Source organism: Triplophysa rosa, linkage group LG16 (genome assembly GCF_024868665.1).
Source record: "Triplophysa rosa linkage group LG16, Trosa_1v2, whole genome shotgun sequence".
Lineage (NCBI taxonomy): Eukaryota > Metazoa > Chordata > Actinopteri > Cypriniformes > Nemacheilidae > Triplophysa > Triplophysa rosa.
This window is the reverse complement of record NC_079905.1, coordinates 20740470-20758035: the sequence shown is the minus strand read 5'-3', so window position 1 is coordinate 20758035 and position 17566 is coordinate 20740470. Positions and strand designations below refer to the sequence as shown.

The window sequence follows — 17566 nt, the reverse complement described above, 5'->3', positions numbered from 1 at the left end:
TCAGCGGGTATGGCTCTCCACCAATGACCTTCCTCTCCGGGTACCTTCTCGTAAGCTGGCGCCCAGGTTCATTGGCCCATACCGCATCACCAAGATGGTTAACCCGGTGGCTGTCCAGCTCAAACTTCCTCCTAGTCTTGGTCGAGTTCACCCTGTTTTCCATGTGTCCAGGGTTAAGCCTAACATCACTTCCCGTCTCAACCCGGCCAGCAGCCGGGTTGACCCCCCTCCCCCACGCCTTGTGGACGGAGTACCGACTTACACTGTCAGGAAACTGGTGGAGGTGCGTCGCCGTGGTCGGGGTTTTCAGTACTTGGTGGACTGGGAAGGCTATGGCACAGAGGAGAAGTGCTGGGTGCTGACTCGTGACATCTTGGATCGGTCGTTGATCGTGGACTTCCACCGGAGACGAGGTGAGCCCACTCCCTGATCATCCGGTGACACTTTGGGGGGGTACTGTCGTGACCCTGGACACGGAAGGTCTTTGTCTGGCACGGAGGTGTGTTTGTCTTTTGTCGAGCACATGTGAGTTGTTGGGACAGTTCGTCATGTGCTCGGTGTCTACGTCACTACCCCGCCCTCGTTTCTCCCCATCAGGCTTTCCCCTCACCGGTTTCTCATCACCTCATCACGCTGTTCACCTGTAGATCGTCCCGGCCATTAGTTTATTAATTACCTCTCTCTATCTCACCTGCTACACATTAGGTTTCCCTATTTAGTCCCTATTGTACCCTCGTCTTGTGTCAGATTGTTGCTTGTTTCATAGCCTATGCTGACTGCCTCAGACTAGCGCGTCTAGCTCTGTTAAAGCCTTGTCTTAGTCCTAGTTATAGCCACAGTATTTTTCAGCCTCAGCCTTTTGTCCTACTCTGGTCATAGTTTTGATTTTCCGTGCCTCCCCTGTTTTGGTCTATTATTTCTCCCCTCAGTTCCCGCTGGCGCTCCGGATCTCATCTCTCTTCGGTGGTCAGGCACCTTACCTCTTACCGGACACGCATCTCCACTCGGAGGACTACGGATTCTCTCCTCGTGAGTTAGTTGGGTCAAGGTATCTCCCCGCAGTTAACCTCTACGGCTGTGTCGTTATCCCCGTGAGATTTTCTTGCTCTCTCTCTCTGATTCTTCCGGGTCGAGTTTCTCCCCGTGGACCGTGTGCCTTTGACCACCTGGACTATCTTGTGTGTGGACTTTGTTTTTGTTTGCTTTTTCCTTTTTGCCAATAAAATCTGTCTGTTACCCCCGCACTTGAGTCTCCTCCGTCGTGTGTCATGACAATTAGCTGTTATTCTGCACCCTGTCAGTGGGAAAAAAAGAAAAGTGGCAGAGACTGCGAGCTCTTGGGCTCTAGTACAGAAAGTTAAATATAGACTTAAAAAATAAAATATTATAAACGTTAACACAACACATAAACTAATTTGACTAACTCAGAAACACGTAGAATAATAAGACCAATGATTGCTCATTTCATATACCCAAAATTAATTATATCGCACGGTTAACCACTATAAGAGGCAGCGGCATATTCCCGAAGCACTGGCCGAGATAAAGCTGCTCTCAGCGGAGCCACGAGTGGTGAACGAGCGCTGACAGCCTGAAACTCACATCTCCGACAGCATCTTAACAAATTCTCAAACTCAACTACATTCTCATCTAAAAGACTGTTAAAACTACGTTCCGTGACCGAAAACTAGTAGTATTTATAAAAACGCTAGCGTGTTGACCTCAAACTAATATAACGTTAGATGCGTACCGAACTAAATGACTCACACAATTCTCAAATTTCAGAGGAAATGTAGACCATAAAGGTCGTTTTAATTATTCAAAAGCTGTAAATTATAACAACGTGGGCATTCAGACTAATGTTAGCTAACGAAGCTAGATGGTACTTTTCAAACCTAATGTGAACCGCCGAATTTTGCATACTTATGCATTTTCTGATGTACAGTAATAGTTTTATAGATTAAAAACTCTCAAACATACCTTTTTTCTCCGAATAACAGCTCCTACGGAGCCCGTCTGATCGCCCCTCGGAGAAAAAAAAACAAGACCCGCATATCCGTGGAAAAATTGGAAAAAGGTATTTTAATGTGTATGTAACTTTAGAGATGGTCCCTAAATTCACGAACATCGAAAGTTTAATGTCAAACCAACTTTATGCCAGTGAAACGCGGCAATGAACGCGTGCTTTATATGCGCCACGCGCTCGTGTGTAAACACATTAAGACAATTTATAATATAATCTAAAATAAAACAGTATACCAATATTCGTTAATGTTCCTGTAGGAAGGAGCTTGTTCTGTTGACAGAGGCTTCAATTCCGCGAGTAGGCTACAGTTTGCAAAACTGTGCGAACGGATTGTGAAAGCGTGGGCACAGATTATGAATTTGTGGGTACAGATTTCAAAAACTGAGGGGACGGTTTACAAAACCGAGAGCACGGATTGTAAACTCGTGGGTACAGTTTATTAATCCGAGAGCACGGTTTTGTAAACTGTGGGAACAGTTTTAGAATCTGTGAGTACGGATTTTTAAACTGAAAGAACGAATTACAAAACTGTGGCCACGGATTTGCGGGTCTTGTTTTTTTTTCTCCGAGGGGTGACCAGACGGGCTCCGTAGTCTTCGCTTGTTCCTGAGGTGATTCAAAATGCCCTCAAAGTTTGTCTGAGGCATTGAGGAGGGGGAGGGGTTTACTCTCTGAACTGTCACTCAATTGGACCCAACCGGTAACCCAATGATTGGGTTACACAAAAAACTACCCAACACTGAGAAAATGACCCAACTGGCTCAACCCAGCGGTTGTGTAAGTGTAAGAATCAGCCAATATGTCTTAAGGTCATGTTTACTTTCTTTAAAAAAATGGTCTAAAAAAGCATAAAAATTGTCCACCCTAAATTAGCTGAACTTTTGTTAATTTACCAGCTGAGAGATTGAACCGTTTTACACACCAGCATGACTCCACTTCATTCTCATTCATGTTAAATTAAACCGGGTCCGTTTTTACTAAGTTCTGTTGAAGGTGTCAGAAGATGTCAGGTAAAGCACAGTCCTTGGCCTTCACCCCTCTCATTCTTTCCCTTTTTTCTTTCTCTTCATCTGTCTGGTCTGTTTCTCATGGGAAGGATTCAGCAGACAGATGGAGACAGTGGGGAGTTATGCCAGTGAGGTGATCAGGTGGGTGATACAGAGTCTGGCTGCCACAGCTGTTTGTTTGATGCTGTGCCGACGCTTCGAATGAAAAATCCAAATCTAAGACATTCACACGATGGGAACAATTCTGTAGAGATATCGATTCAAACATGCATAGTCTATATAAAGCAAGCATAGGCTACATATTTTATATATCATTGCTTTTAGCTTCAGTTGATCCTCACGCAAAGTTGTTTTGATCCTCACGCAAAGTTATATACTACAGGTATACAGTATACTGTACTAATAGTGGTATGCTGCATTGTTTCAGCATACCTTGGATGTTCAGTCAGTGAATTGCAATAATCTTTTTTTGCATTCAGGTTTCCAATAGAATTTTGTTTTATTGTAACACTTTACAAGGTGCTATTTGTTAGTAAATGCATTACATCAGCTAACAATAAACAATTTAGTTTTTCAGTATTTATTCATCCCTTTTAATGTTAGTTCATGTCAGTACTGTTATTTATGTTAACTAATGTCAACAGTGATAACGTTTGATTTTAATAATGTATTAGTAAATGCTGAAATGAACATGAACTAACATTAATAAATGCTGTTTTAGTATTGGTCATTGTTAGTTCATTTTAGCTAATGCATTAACTGATTGTTAACAAATAGCACGTTATTGTAAAGTGTTGCCAAAAATTGTTTTAAAAGTGATCTGCAGTTCAGTTTTCTGCTGAAAATCGCGCTGAGCGCATTGCATTGTGGGATACAGATTTCCATGCAGTCTACACTAGTTGGAGAATATAGTAGGTCATCTATTGCCTGCATACAGAACAGAAGCATACCTTTCTGAAGTGTTTTATGCATATAGAAGTAGTTAATGTTATGAAATGATTATCCTTAATCAATTGACTCGTCCCAGCGGGTGTAAACGTCCATCTTTTTGGTCAGAGGGAACTATATACAGTAAGCAGCAGACGAGAGAAAGAGATGGAATGGGAGGGAAATGCCTGTGATTACCATGCGGCTCGGTCCTGTCGGATTGAATTAGCTCAGGTGTAATTAGAGCAGTGGAGAGCGTCCTGCTTTGGCTGCGGTGTGCGACGGGCCAGCATGGCTGTGCACTGAAGCCAGCTGATACTGTGCCGCTCCGATATCACCATGCAAACACACGCCTCCAACATCGCAGGCAAGCGGCAAATCCAAGCATGAAATTAGCAGTCACTCAGATCATGCCCGCATTCTTGCATATTTCTCTCCATGTGCTTTCTGCTTTGTGTGTGTACGTGTGTTTTAGAAAGAGCAGGAGTGTTTTAGTGGATAGCTGGAGTTTAATCATGACCGGGTTTGATGGTGTTTCGAGGTTGCAAACACACATCCCATTCCACACATACCATGTAGAGGTCTAATTACTGCCCTTGTGAATGTAAGGTTTTTGTATTATTTAAAAGTAAAGGTCTTGGATCTGAATACTGCAGGAGTCACATCCATGAGGATCAGATTTGTTTGACTTTAAAACACAGAAGATAAAATTACAGAAAGGTTCTTTTTAATATCTTAAATGCTTCTCACAGATAGGAGCAAATAAATACTATTGCCTAATCTTTGGATTTGTGCCCATACAATGACAGGCAATGGGGGGAAATGTTGTATGGTTATCAACATTCTTCAAAATATATCCTTTTGTGTTCTGCAGAAGAAAGAAAGTCGTACAGGTTTGCAATGACATGATGGTGAATAAATGATGACAATATCCTATTGTTTCCCCTAGACGGCAATGAAATTCACTGTAGATTCAATCAAGTTTAGACTTTTAAGTCTTCTGCTTCTAGGATGTTTGTCATAAGAAAAAGACCACAGTACTTCACAGTAATGTGTTTCTTCAGTTTATAAGAGATGTCAACAAAGCTGTTATAAGCTTGCTATCTGAAGATCTCAATATAATGTCGATCATTTGTCATCTAATTCTTATAAGACAAAGCTCCTCTTTTTACATTTATTTTAGCTCAGTGTCTGTTTATAATTCTTCAAAGGAACTGTCAGAGAAATGTGTGAGACAAAGTTAAAGCTGACTTTGAACTCCATTAGGTCGCCTGAGATAATCTTAACATATTTCTCTGGGCTGCGCTGGACACTTTTGTTTTTGCTACAAGATCAAATAAGGCAAAATCGTGACCTTGTGCAGCGTGTCTGTCTATAATCATTTTATGCAAGATTACAGCTGCCGTCTACAAAGGAGAAATTCATGAAGCTTATGAAAAGAAAGCGGTTCCTCAACCAGATCACAACCCGTCCCCCCAACAAACAAGATATTTGTTACGGAGCACAAATATGTGCATTTTTAATACTTTCCTTTTTAAAATAAAAAGGAGAATGAATAATAATAAAAAAAATATATATACTGTATATATATATATATATATATATATACATTTAACCTTACAGTTTTTACTGTAGCTCTGTAAAAATGGAAATTTTGAAACGAATATTTTTTTAATATCAAAGCTGAAAAGCGCATCTGTGTCATTTTGTTCAGGTGGCTGCTATTTCTAAGAAAAAATAAAATTAATATGCAAATATCAACTGGTATACTGCTAGAAGGAAAAGGCCTTTCTTGATAGAATGTAGCCAATGTCTTTTTTTAACAGAGGAAAGAAATTAATCAAACAGAGAAAAATGAACTTTGTGATTGCACGGGTGTACCACCCAAAGGCATGGCAAGCAAATGAAAAATCAACATTGTACCCACTGATAAGCTCAAATGAATAAGAAAGTGTGCTATGTCTACCTTCAATGCTTCTGCATGCGTGAACAAGTTATCTTCGAGCAGACGTAACCTTAGGCTTTGAATCGCTTCTTGCGTCGACTTTGCTGTTGCCTTCACTTTTACTGTTAAAGGTACAAAAACAAATGACAAAACACAGTTATAGTGTTTTGAGGGACACGCTGCTGTGGACATGGTGATAAATGAATTGTTAATGGTAATGGCTTTGGCAAGCATCGATTTAGCTGTTGTTTATATTTAAGGTGAGGGTCTAAACAAAACGCTAACAGTACTTATTCTTCCAGCATGAACGAGAGACATGAGCCCTCTAGGGACAGCAATATCATAGTGACTTTTGCATGCGAAAGCATCACTTGCACTTTTTATTTGTAATAATCTGCTTTCAAATGAATTATTTTCATGATTTTGACTTTCAAGTTGAATTCACGCCAGCATCTTCTGTTGTCTGTTTTTAACAGGAGTGTTTGAAAATGGGCTTGAGGCAGACTCTGAGGAGAAGAGAGATATACTGACAGAAGATGACAGGTCTGTTGAGGTGGATCCGCTGTTCCTCACTGACCCAGACAGCATCATTTCTAAAGATGAAGATCACTTGAGGAATGGTAAGGTCATTTCCATGTATGGTTTTTAACATGATCTCACAGCAACATTTTATGAGGTGGCGATTTTGTATGTATTATTACAATGTGAATCATACAAAAATATAAAAAGCAAGACTGTGGCCCCACCCTTAAACCTCACGTCACCGGGTGAAAACAGATATTTACAACATTATAAAATATTTACGAATTGTCATGAGACTGTGTGATAATTTGAACCCAAGAATTTGATAATACAAATCTAGCTGTATATTTCGAACCCTCAGCTGCATAAAATAGATAACATGCATTTCTGAATATGCTAGAACTATACCAGACCTTTTTCTAGATGCCACAATTTTCCCCACCTTCTCTCTGAAGCGGTTCACCCCATGCCTGTTTAGCTCAAAGTGATGTTTGGTTCAGTGGGAAAATTGAATTTAAATATGAAAGAGGAGATTCCAGATGTATGGCATTTTGAGAGAGCACCTACTGTATATGTTGCTAACCGGGTTATTGGTCATAATAAATAACAACAGAGTTGCAGGTATTTGCTGCAGGGTTCAACCATCAAAATCCAGCTAATAGCATCGGCTCTTTGAACTGAAATTCAATTACAGTCAGTTCTGCCGGCCACACCTCACCGTCACAACAGAATCCTTCACAAGCCCCCCCACCCCATCACCCTGAGCCATTTGAAATTCACTCGGCATCCTAATGCATTATGCTTTTTATTTGTAAATGATGAATCTTCTCTTTGAAATGCCTGCCTGTGTATCCAAAAGTTTGTGACGGCAAAAGTGAACTGCGTAAACTACCTGCTTTGCCTGGAAGCGGGCAATCTTCACAAGAACAATCTCTCACTTTTTTGTTCGAAATTGGCAGAACGGAATGTGACGCTTTTCTTTTGTTCTTGTTGAATAGAAATAAGGGCACTTCTTTTATTATGTTTTTGCATGCTTTGACCTATTAAGTTTTGAAAGGAAACGGTGAAACATCCTCTGGACGTTTGAGAATATTTTAATATTTATTGTTTGCCTTGATTTTTTTTCTCTTGATCACATAATTGCATTTTGAATCGGTGAGCTGTATAATATAAATGTAAGAAAATAAAATGGTGACATAGGGCACTATCATACACTCGGCGCAATGCGGCTCTAGACGCAACGCAAGTGTTTTTTGCTAGTTTCAGCCTGACGCAGTTTTCATTTTCACGTTCTGCGCCATGTTGTTTAAATAGCAAATGTATTTGCGCACATTTGTGCGCCCATGGGCGTGCTGGTAAGAAAACGAGGTGTGTTCAGGCGCATTGTTGGCGTGTTGCTATTTTGAGGCAACTGAAATAGACTGCACATATTACTAAAGCGCTCTTTAAATAACTAAAAAAATGTTGCGCAAGATTTTTTTGTTATTTAAAGAGCACGTTAGTAATATGTGCCTATAGGTGGGTGCACAGTGAGCGTACTTTCTGCTTTGCCTATTACTCAACTCAACAATTTTTACAATTTTCATTGTTACAAAGCAGCTGTACATAAGACATATTGACTATAAGCAAAACAATTAAAGTTGTACCTGCAAAAACAAGAAAAAGTTGAAAACACAGAAGACAGACCCACATACAAAACACTCCACACACACAATTTGCACACGTACTAACACACATAGACATAGACACACACACACGGACGCGCACGCACACACACACGTACACAGACAAGTACGCACACACACACAGACACGCACGCACGCACACATGCTCAGTGAGAGCACACATTTAAGATAAAGGAGAGCACAGGTCAAATATAACAGACTATAAATTCCTTTATGCAATATTAATTAAGTAAAATTTTAAAATTCTTAAGCAGCCCCCCCGGCCAGGCAAATAGTGCAAAAAACAGTATGCAAACGGTGGCGAGGAACCCAAAACTCTATTCGAGAAAAAAAAACCTCAGGAGAACCCAGGCCCAACCAGGGGATTCCAGTTCCCTTTTCCCTGTGCTTTTACCTCGAACACGAGCAGATGCGTTTCCTCTCTTGAGAAGCGTCCAGTCTTTGCTCTTGCAAATTCAACTGGCTCTTAAAGGGAATGGGAGATTAGACTCTGATTGGTTTACTGCATGTTTTGCCAAAAACACACCCACGACTCATTAAGAGAATAGGGACAACCCTTTTAGACCGTTCCCGTTCTTAAACTAGCAAAAGTGGATTCGGACACGCCCTAAGTGCAATGGCGCCATGCGCTTTAGACCATTTGTTAGATTGTTAAAATAGGGCCCATAGACTTGATTAAAATGAGTTATGATTTAATGTTCAGGATTTCTTTTAGTGGGGTTTGTTCTTAAGTGCTCTTTTGACTGATGGAATGCTTATTAATTACTCTATGACAATAAATAAATATGTAAATACATCAGATATGTAATTGAAAATATGAAAAATGGATACTTATGATTACATCAGGGAAAGGTAATTAATTACTTCAGCACAAGTAATATGATAGAAAAATGACCTACACTATTTAAAGGCGCAGTTTGTAAAATCCTTCGCTAGAGGGCGCACATTCAAAACAGATATGTTCAAATTCAAAACAACAACAACAACGTAGCTTGATGACGCTGTGAAGGAGCGTGGAATAATGGGAACTATCGTCTTTAACTCCAGCACTAATAATCAATCAGATGTGAATGAAAAATAAAGTTTTATAAATGTTGCGTTTAATTACATGATTTGATTTCATTATAGTGAATTAGACACATTAAAAGTAATTCATAAAATTAATTTCTTACTATTTAGTCAGAAGATCTAAAAATGATTACTGCTTGCTCAGTAAATATATACATGACACTCGTGCTAAATGAAGAAAAAGACATTCAAAAGAATAAGACTAACCTTGTTGATCGATATAATAATCATTCGTTTTCTGTCAGTAAAGGAATCTAAACAGTTGCTCACCTGTCTAGTAAAACACATGCAAGATCAGCATCTCTGTTTAGTTAAAATTTAGGAAATGCCACACCAATATTGATCCTAGTTTGATCTCTCTCGATTATATCTTCTTGTCACAAACTTATCTTAGGTCTTCTTAGGTGGTTTACCCGTATGTCTTTGTTGACAGAACCAGCTGCAAACAGTAAAGAATAATTGTGCTCCATAACGACTGCGCAAAACAATTATTAAAGAATAAGTGTGCTCCATAACGACTGCGCAAAACAAATGTGAAACAAATACTTTCACATTTGTCTACGAGACTGTGTTGTTATGGTTTCTACGGCAGTAAAAGCGGAAACCGAGGGTAACACCAGAGACTGTGTTATTAGAGAGATGCAAGGTCTGGAGAAAGCGTAACGGCTTACACGAATCACGGGAGGCACCTCAGCCAATCATATAACAGCCTCTAGTCTCCTTTCCTGCATTCCGCTGAAGGTTGCAGGCTTTCCATCTAGTGCATTTGGTAATGCGGATATGACGCCATTGACAGGCGACTGCCAGGCACGGTCCGTGTCACTGGTTAAAATGGCAATTTTCTCACGATTTACAAATAGTTGGAAACATTTGAGACATTGTAAGTACTCAACTGAACAAAATATATAACACTGGCCTAGTGGTTTTTTATATTTTACTGCAAAAAAGTTACAAACTGTACCTTTAAGGGACACTTTTTTCAAATTTTTCGTTTGTTCTTTTTTGACAATATATTGCTCTCGGTTACAATTTATTTAACACAATAATGAGCAAGTACTCGATGGTTTGAACACACACAGGCTTAAAGTGTATTTTGGCTGTGGGCTCTTGAGTCTTAAAGGTTTAACACTTGGTACTGTTCCTGTATTTACTCAGCTTGAGTTTTAAGATCATAAGGTTTTATCCATTCAGTCTATAGAAAGGAATGTCCTGTCTGCAGAGGGCACAGACAGATTCCCTGTGTGTGTTTAAAGTTGTGAGAGCTAACCGAGGTAAATACCCCTGTTCTTTGAGTTAACTTTCTCTTTCTGGTGACTGTGTTTAATAGTACTTTGCCCGTGGTGTCAGAGCCGAAGGCAGAAAATCCTTAATCACAGCTTCATTAAGGAATCATCTTGTAGCTTAATTTCTTTCCCAACACTGTAATTAAACATTTCCAATAAGTTTCGTCACAGGGCTTAACACAGGCAGCAAGTCTGTGATCAAGGTGGGTCCAGGGACATGTTCTGTCTCCATTCTCTCCGAAGAAGAGAGCGCGAAATCCCACAGCAGACACTTGAAAGAAGCCAAAATGAGAAACGCACATTGGAATTATGCTCCTTACAAGGAATAAGGTTCTTAAAGAACATGCAAATGCAGTGCATGTAAGCGAAAATCAAGTCGTCGCTGTCCTCTTTACTGATTGGGCTTTAATTTAGATGTTTCTATTGGAAAACTCTAAACTTTGATGTCTTTATGCAGGTGAAATGATTGGAAATGTAAAGGTGGAACAACAAGACAATGACAGACAGGAAGAAAAAGCCCCGCCCAGCCCAGCAGAGGAATGGGACAGCCCAAGTAAGACACACGTCCAATCACGTTTCACCTGCCTTACTATAGATTTTGTTATACGTTGTCAACATAGACAAATCAAACGTGATGCCACTGGGGGTGTAGCTACTTTTATCAAAGTAAATCCTATACACTACAACAAATGTAGGTAACACTTTACAATAAGGTGCTATTTGTTAACAATTATTTAATGCATTAGCTAACATGAACTAACAACGAACAATACTTCTACAGCATTTATTAATATTACTACATGTTAATTTCAGCATTTATAAATACATTATTAAAATCAAACGTTGTCACTGTTAACATTAGTTAATGCACCATGAACTAACATGAATAGCTGTATTGACATGAACTAACATTAACAAGGATTAATAAATGTTGAAAAACGAAATTGTTCATTGTTAGCTAATGTTAGCTAATGCATTTACTAATGTTAACTAATAGCACCTTATTGTAAAGTGTTACCCAAATGTACAACTAGTAACTGTCAGCACTGATGAGCACACACATAAATGACATAATACTATAATATATTTAAAAAAATTCATGAACTTCAAATATAGTAATAGCAAATATAGCACAATTATATTTATAGTTATTAACTTATTGTCCTTTCAGATATTATTAAATAATTTGAAATGCTTCAAGGGACAAGTTTTTTTTTGTATTTCAGTATACAAGACATACAATTCTGAGGATTTTTTTCAAAATAATTGGTAAAATGAATCCATATAAATCCAGATCCAAGGTCTGTTGCACACTTTCATTCCCTAAATTTTCAGATCCCTGCGTGTCACTAACAGTCTTCTGAATTTCACAGAAACAAGAATTTAAAGGGATACTTCACCCAAAAATGAAAATTCTGTCATCATTTAATCACCTTCGAGTTGTTCCAAATCTGAATAAATTTCTTTGTTCTGATGAACACAGAGAAAGATATTTGGAAGAATGCTTATAACCAGACAGATTTTGTCCCCCATTGACTCCCATAGTAGGAAAAATTACTTTATATATTTTCTTTGTTCTGTTGAACACAAAAGAAGACATTTTGAAGAATGTAGGACAGCAAACAGTTCTGGGGCACTTTTGACTACCATTGTCTTTTTCCTACTATGGGAGTCAATGGGAGGCAAAATCTGTCTGGTTATAAGCATTCTTCCAAATATCTTTCTCTGTATTCATCAGGACAACAAAATATATACAGATTTGGAACAACTCGAATGTGAGTAAATGACGACAGAATTTTCATTATTGGGTGAAGTATCCCTTTAATGAGCCTGAAAGGTACAGCCGGATGATGTACTGTAATAAGCCTTGTTTCCAGTAAAAGCATGAAATCTGATAACATAATAATACCATTTTGGAAGGCACTTTATCTTGCATGTTCACACTAGATTAAAATAGTCACTAGTGTCACAGCTACAGTGTGTTTGTCTTCATATCTCATCGTGTAATCAGTTCTTGATGATGAGATATCTGCACACTGATCTATACACTCTTTCTATGGATGTCTCTTTCTCTCCTTCTTATCGTCTGAATAAATATGATTAGTTTCGACGGAGATTCATTTGAACTATAATGGATCCCAGTGTGGTCTTGTCTGATTAGATTGCCCAAAGAATCATAATGTCATGCAAATATACAGAGAATGTTTGGATCCAGGGATTAATTTTACCCAAATATTGCAGTCCCAGGTCTGATTTTATTAATTCCATTTAAAATAAATATTTCCAATTATGTTTGCATTTGCATTATACATTTACATGTATTCATTGAGCAGACGCTTTTATTCAGAGCAACTCATTTTTGACTCCGTTATTTATTAACATTAAACTTAAGCGGCTCGCCCATGGCACAGTCATAACTTGTGTTATGTCAGAGACAGCATCGCAACATTCAGGTACATGTCAGAGCTTTATTTTGCAAGAGTGTCATTTTAGTTATTAAATCTTTTTTTTTTACAAACACACCCAGCCCCAAAACAAATCTTCTGTATGGAACAACTGTCAACATCGGAAATTTCATTTGCATCTACAGTTTCAACTTTCATTCTCAAAGAAAAATGGAAACAGTTGTCATAAAAGAGGGAGAGAGAGAGATGGACGAAAGGAAAAAGATTCTGTCTGGGGCCTCTCAGAAGAAGACAGGATGGAATGAGGGATTTTAATGAAAGTGTAGTGGATTAGAGAAATCCCTGGAACAATATGAAATCATTACAGCCCCAGTCGACATCAAAGTCCTACTGATTGAGCCCCCTAAAGCCTTTTCACAGAGAGAGCGGAAACACGGCCGAGCACATGTAAACCAGAGCCGAGAGCGGCTGACCACTGCACTCAGAGAGAGAGAGAGAGACATGTACAGTTTCCAGACTTTTGACGTTTAGATACAGCATCATGGGATATGAACTGAATGGAGCCAGAAATATGACAAAACAATCTGAATTTGAATTTTGTAAATCTGAATTTTAGATAAGTGTAATTGCACAAAATTGAATATTTCCTGACGTTCAATATAGTTCTGAATTTGAATTTTGTAAATCTGAATTTACAAAACGTTCTTTCCCACAAACGTTCTTTATAAATTGAATACACATCTAATATATTACATGTATATGCACCCACAAACGCTCGAAGCCAGCGTGCATAGTGGGGCAGCTGGCAGCGAGCGTGCACTAAGCACACTGTGGGTAAAAGCACCAACAGCAAACGCTGGGAGTGAGCGCAAACAGTGGAGGCAACAGGCAAAAATGCAGGCAGTGAGCGCACACACCCCGGGCAGCTGCCTAAGATTGCAGCGGTATGAGCTTGGCTATGCTGCAGGAACAAACGATCAACCCATGTAGTCTTGTGGGCGTGGTTGCAATTTGAAAAATTTAAATCCTTTTTATTGCAGTGTAAGAAGTTCCACTCTCCAAAACAGCATGTTTGGAGTTTGATTGGATAATAAGAACAAATAACTGGCCATTGTGGCCAAAGCGCTCCGTTTGATTTTTCCGAGATCTTCTACTCTTCCCTGTCGAACCCGGAAGCTAACCTTACCGACTGAACCATTTCTGAATTTGAATCTGAATCTGAATCAGAATTTGAATTTGAATCTGAATCTGAATCTGAATCTGAATCTGAATCTGAATCTGAATTTGAATCTGAATTTGAATCTGAATTTCTGCGTTTTGAATTTTTCTATATTAAATTTAAGAAATTTCAAATTCATAACTATATTGAATGTCAGGAAATATTCAATTTTGTGCAATTGCACCTATCTAAAATTCAGATTTACAAAATTCAAATTCAGAACTATATTGAACGTCAGGAAATATTCAATTTTGTGCAATTACACTTATCTAAAATTCAGATTTACAAAATTCAAATTCAGATTGTTTTGTCATATTTCTGGCTCCATATGAATCTTAGAAAAAAGTTCATCCAGAAATAAAAACATTTTAAAATGGATTATTATTTATTCATCCTAGAGTCGTACTGACCTTTTATGACGTTCGTTCTTCTGTCGACAGCGCCCATTTGTATTATTTCATTGAAAGGAACAATGTGGATATTTTAGCGGCATCAAGTGGTGAGGTTGCGAATTGCAACCAATGGCTCACTCCACCCCTCCCTTTCGAAGCACTACGGTGGCTGCAAAGGACAAACATGTCATCACATTTTTGCTTCTTTGCTGAAGCAGATAACATTAACAAACCGCATTCAAGCAGATTGTCTGTTTAGGGCTACTGTAGAAACAACAAGGTGAATTCTATGTAAGGAGACTATGTATGTATGTAGATAGAAATAGCTCATTCTAAGGTAAGAAAAATATAACGCTTCATTATGTAAGGTCTTTATACACCTCTGAATAGTCATAGTTACGTATATTACATTGCATTTCTGTTAATAGATCCTCCAAAAAATTACACACTGGACCTTTAAAAAGTCACACTACAAATTTTAAAATTAAATGTTACACTTAACCATAAACTACATGCGCCAAAGGAACAATGATCAGTTAAGCAAAAGCTCCCCACGCTGGGAGATCTTTGACTGTTGGACAAAAGTTTTAATGCTGCACTTGACCCCAACCTATACGGACACAATGTGGCTTATTTATTGTCTGTAAGATGCGCCCATCCCATCTCATGCCTGGAGGAGGGGGGTTGCGGCTGTCAGTTGAATTAAAATACCACGTAATAATAATAATAATATAAATAATGACATTGATAAAAGGGCTAATCTACACGAAACAAAACAGCGTGTTCCTCCCTGATTGTGTGGGTTGTTGCAGTATTCAATTAGACCATTTTCTCTGGCATATTAATCATCTTTTCAACAAACAAGCCGGCGTTAATTAAAGCGGAGCACGAGGATAAAGACGTGTTGCTGGATCATCACTCCGTTTATCAGCTGCGCGCACACACCCTGCCGTTTAGCAAATCCTGCGCAGCGCTGCAAGGGGAATTTCAATGCTCTCGGGTTTGGAGCTGGGTTTTTGGGAGGGGAGGAGGTGGATTGTAAGAGTTTCAAATACAGAGCCTGTCAACGTGAAGCCCTCTGCCCTTCACCGTAGGGGGATGAATTTATTTGTCAGGCTGAAGAAAAGGAGCCTGTGGAATAAAGCGCCGAAACCTGTGACATACGCGAGAAGTCTGAACTCTCCGCGTCTCTTTTAGAGGCCACAGTAGGTAACAATAGAAAGACTGTTTTACACTGGGTAATGCATAGATTTGCATGCAAGATTTTGGAGCTCTCAGAAGTATGTTATTCAATTACAATACGCTCACCATAAACCAGAATGTCTGCCACAATAGCATAAGATAATGATAATTTATTTTATTTGGCAGACGTTTGTGTGGAGTGGTAGAATGATGCTGATTTGTCAATGGTGAATTTGAGTGATGTAGGTGGCCAATGGCATTTATAATAAGATAACTCATAAATTCATATGTTTATAAAAAAATATGTTTTATTAACAAAGTTCGGGAGAAGCCAGAGCATATAATCAAACTCGGCTGGTTCGCTATCAGCAATCACGACATTTACCCTATCAGCTCAAGCGAGCCTTCTCATAAATAGACCAGAAATCTTACCTGCGCCATCTCTACAAGTAATTCAACATCCCTCCACCTCCCCGGCTCCTCTCCCCGAACTCGCTTTCTACAGCAGGACCCCGGGGGGTGAGCTCTGGGTTCGGGCCGTTTCCGAGCTCGGTGCACTTGCCCCTATCGGGGAGAAAGTGTTCCGGGTTCAGAAGGAACCGGCGAGCTCGGAGCCTACTCCCTGGACAGCACGCCAAATACGCATACCTTACCTACCCCTGCAATCATTATTATCTGCATAGGTGAACTCGTGAATTGGAACAAGGGGAATTCTACTTTTTATCAGCCAAAAAAGCATGGTTATATGTTATGGTTATGTCGTGATAAGGTTTTACATCTGATGTGCTAAGACATGTGCTCTCTTACTATATTATAAAAGAGGCCCATTATGATTACTACTCAAAATCAGCATAGCCATATTTCTCTATGAACTTGATGAATGTCGCGCTCTGGACTTGAACACAACTCAATCACACAGTGCACTTCCAACCCCTGAGTCTACATCACACAATCATGCCACACTCCCACAATCCTTTTCTTCTCTGGATGCTTGACTTAAAGCACACTCGAACAGCCTGCTACACCACACTGACTTATTCTGTCCTACGCTCTCTCTCGCTCACTCTTTTCCAGTCTCTCTCTTCAGGAACTTGTGACAGTCAAAAACCCTCCACAATGTGCCAGAGAAATATCAGAGTGCCTTTTTTTCCACTCGTCACCCAAGCCAAAGATGGGCCGTCTCCAAATCCTGCTGCCCTATCAGACAAATTAAAGTAAATCAAGCATGAAATGAAGCAGGAGAGCCTGGAGATAAGGTCCCTTTAAGTCCCTCACAGATTAGACCACTGAGAGAGAGAGGGAGAGTGAGAGAGAGAGATGGAAGAATATGGAGGTGTGGAAGAAGGCCGGTTTGCTGGTTCCTCTGTGGTAGACAGTGCTTTTGATTTCTTCAGTTTGGCATTGACGTAGAAGAACAGAGGAGCTATTTCCTTTAAAAATTTCTTGATAATGACCATTTATTTGTTATAGTGCTCGAACGTTTTAAAGTGCTTTGGAGTGTGACCGCATTTTTTAGATGAAATGTCGTTCACTGTGAGTGTCCTAATATTCATTTGATGCATTGAAGTGGAACGGTACAAAAATGTTTGTGAAAGAAAAAATCCTTTGCCATAACTTGACATACTAGACTGCTACATAAATGATATTTCTCCACTATTAGGTTAAGTCATAGAGTCAACATGAACTTAAAATTGAGTGTATTTACTTTCATACAAATTTCTGCTGTTACTATAAATGAACGATTGAACATGTTATTCCATTGAAAGAACATTCTTGTTAAATCTTTTATCAAAATGTAATAACTTGCCCACTTCTGAAATTACTTTACATCAAACCTCACATGATGCATCATCATGCAGCGCAAGACTGTCAAGAATTCACAGGAAATATATTTTTAATATAAAA

The 17566-nt window shown here is 39.1% G+C and overlaps 1 protein-coding gene across 1 annotated transcript in view; it reads left to right on the top strand.

Moving 5' to 3' along the window:
- Window positions 1-17566, top strand: part of zfpm2b (zinc finger protein, FOG family member 2b) — a 59776-nt gene that overhangs the window by 11603 nt on the left and 30607 nt on the right. Inside the window, exons 2-3 of the mRNA XM_057353958.1 lie at window positions 6382-6525; window positions 10921-11016. Coding sequence (XP_057209941.1) covers window positions 6382-6525; window positions 10921-11016 — 240 coding nt within the window. The remainder of the gene's footprint in view (window positions 1-6381; window positions 6526-10920; window positions 11017-17566) is intronic.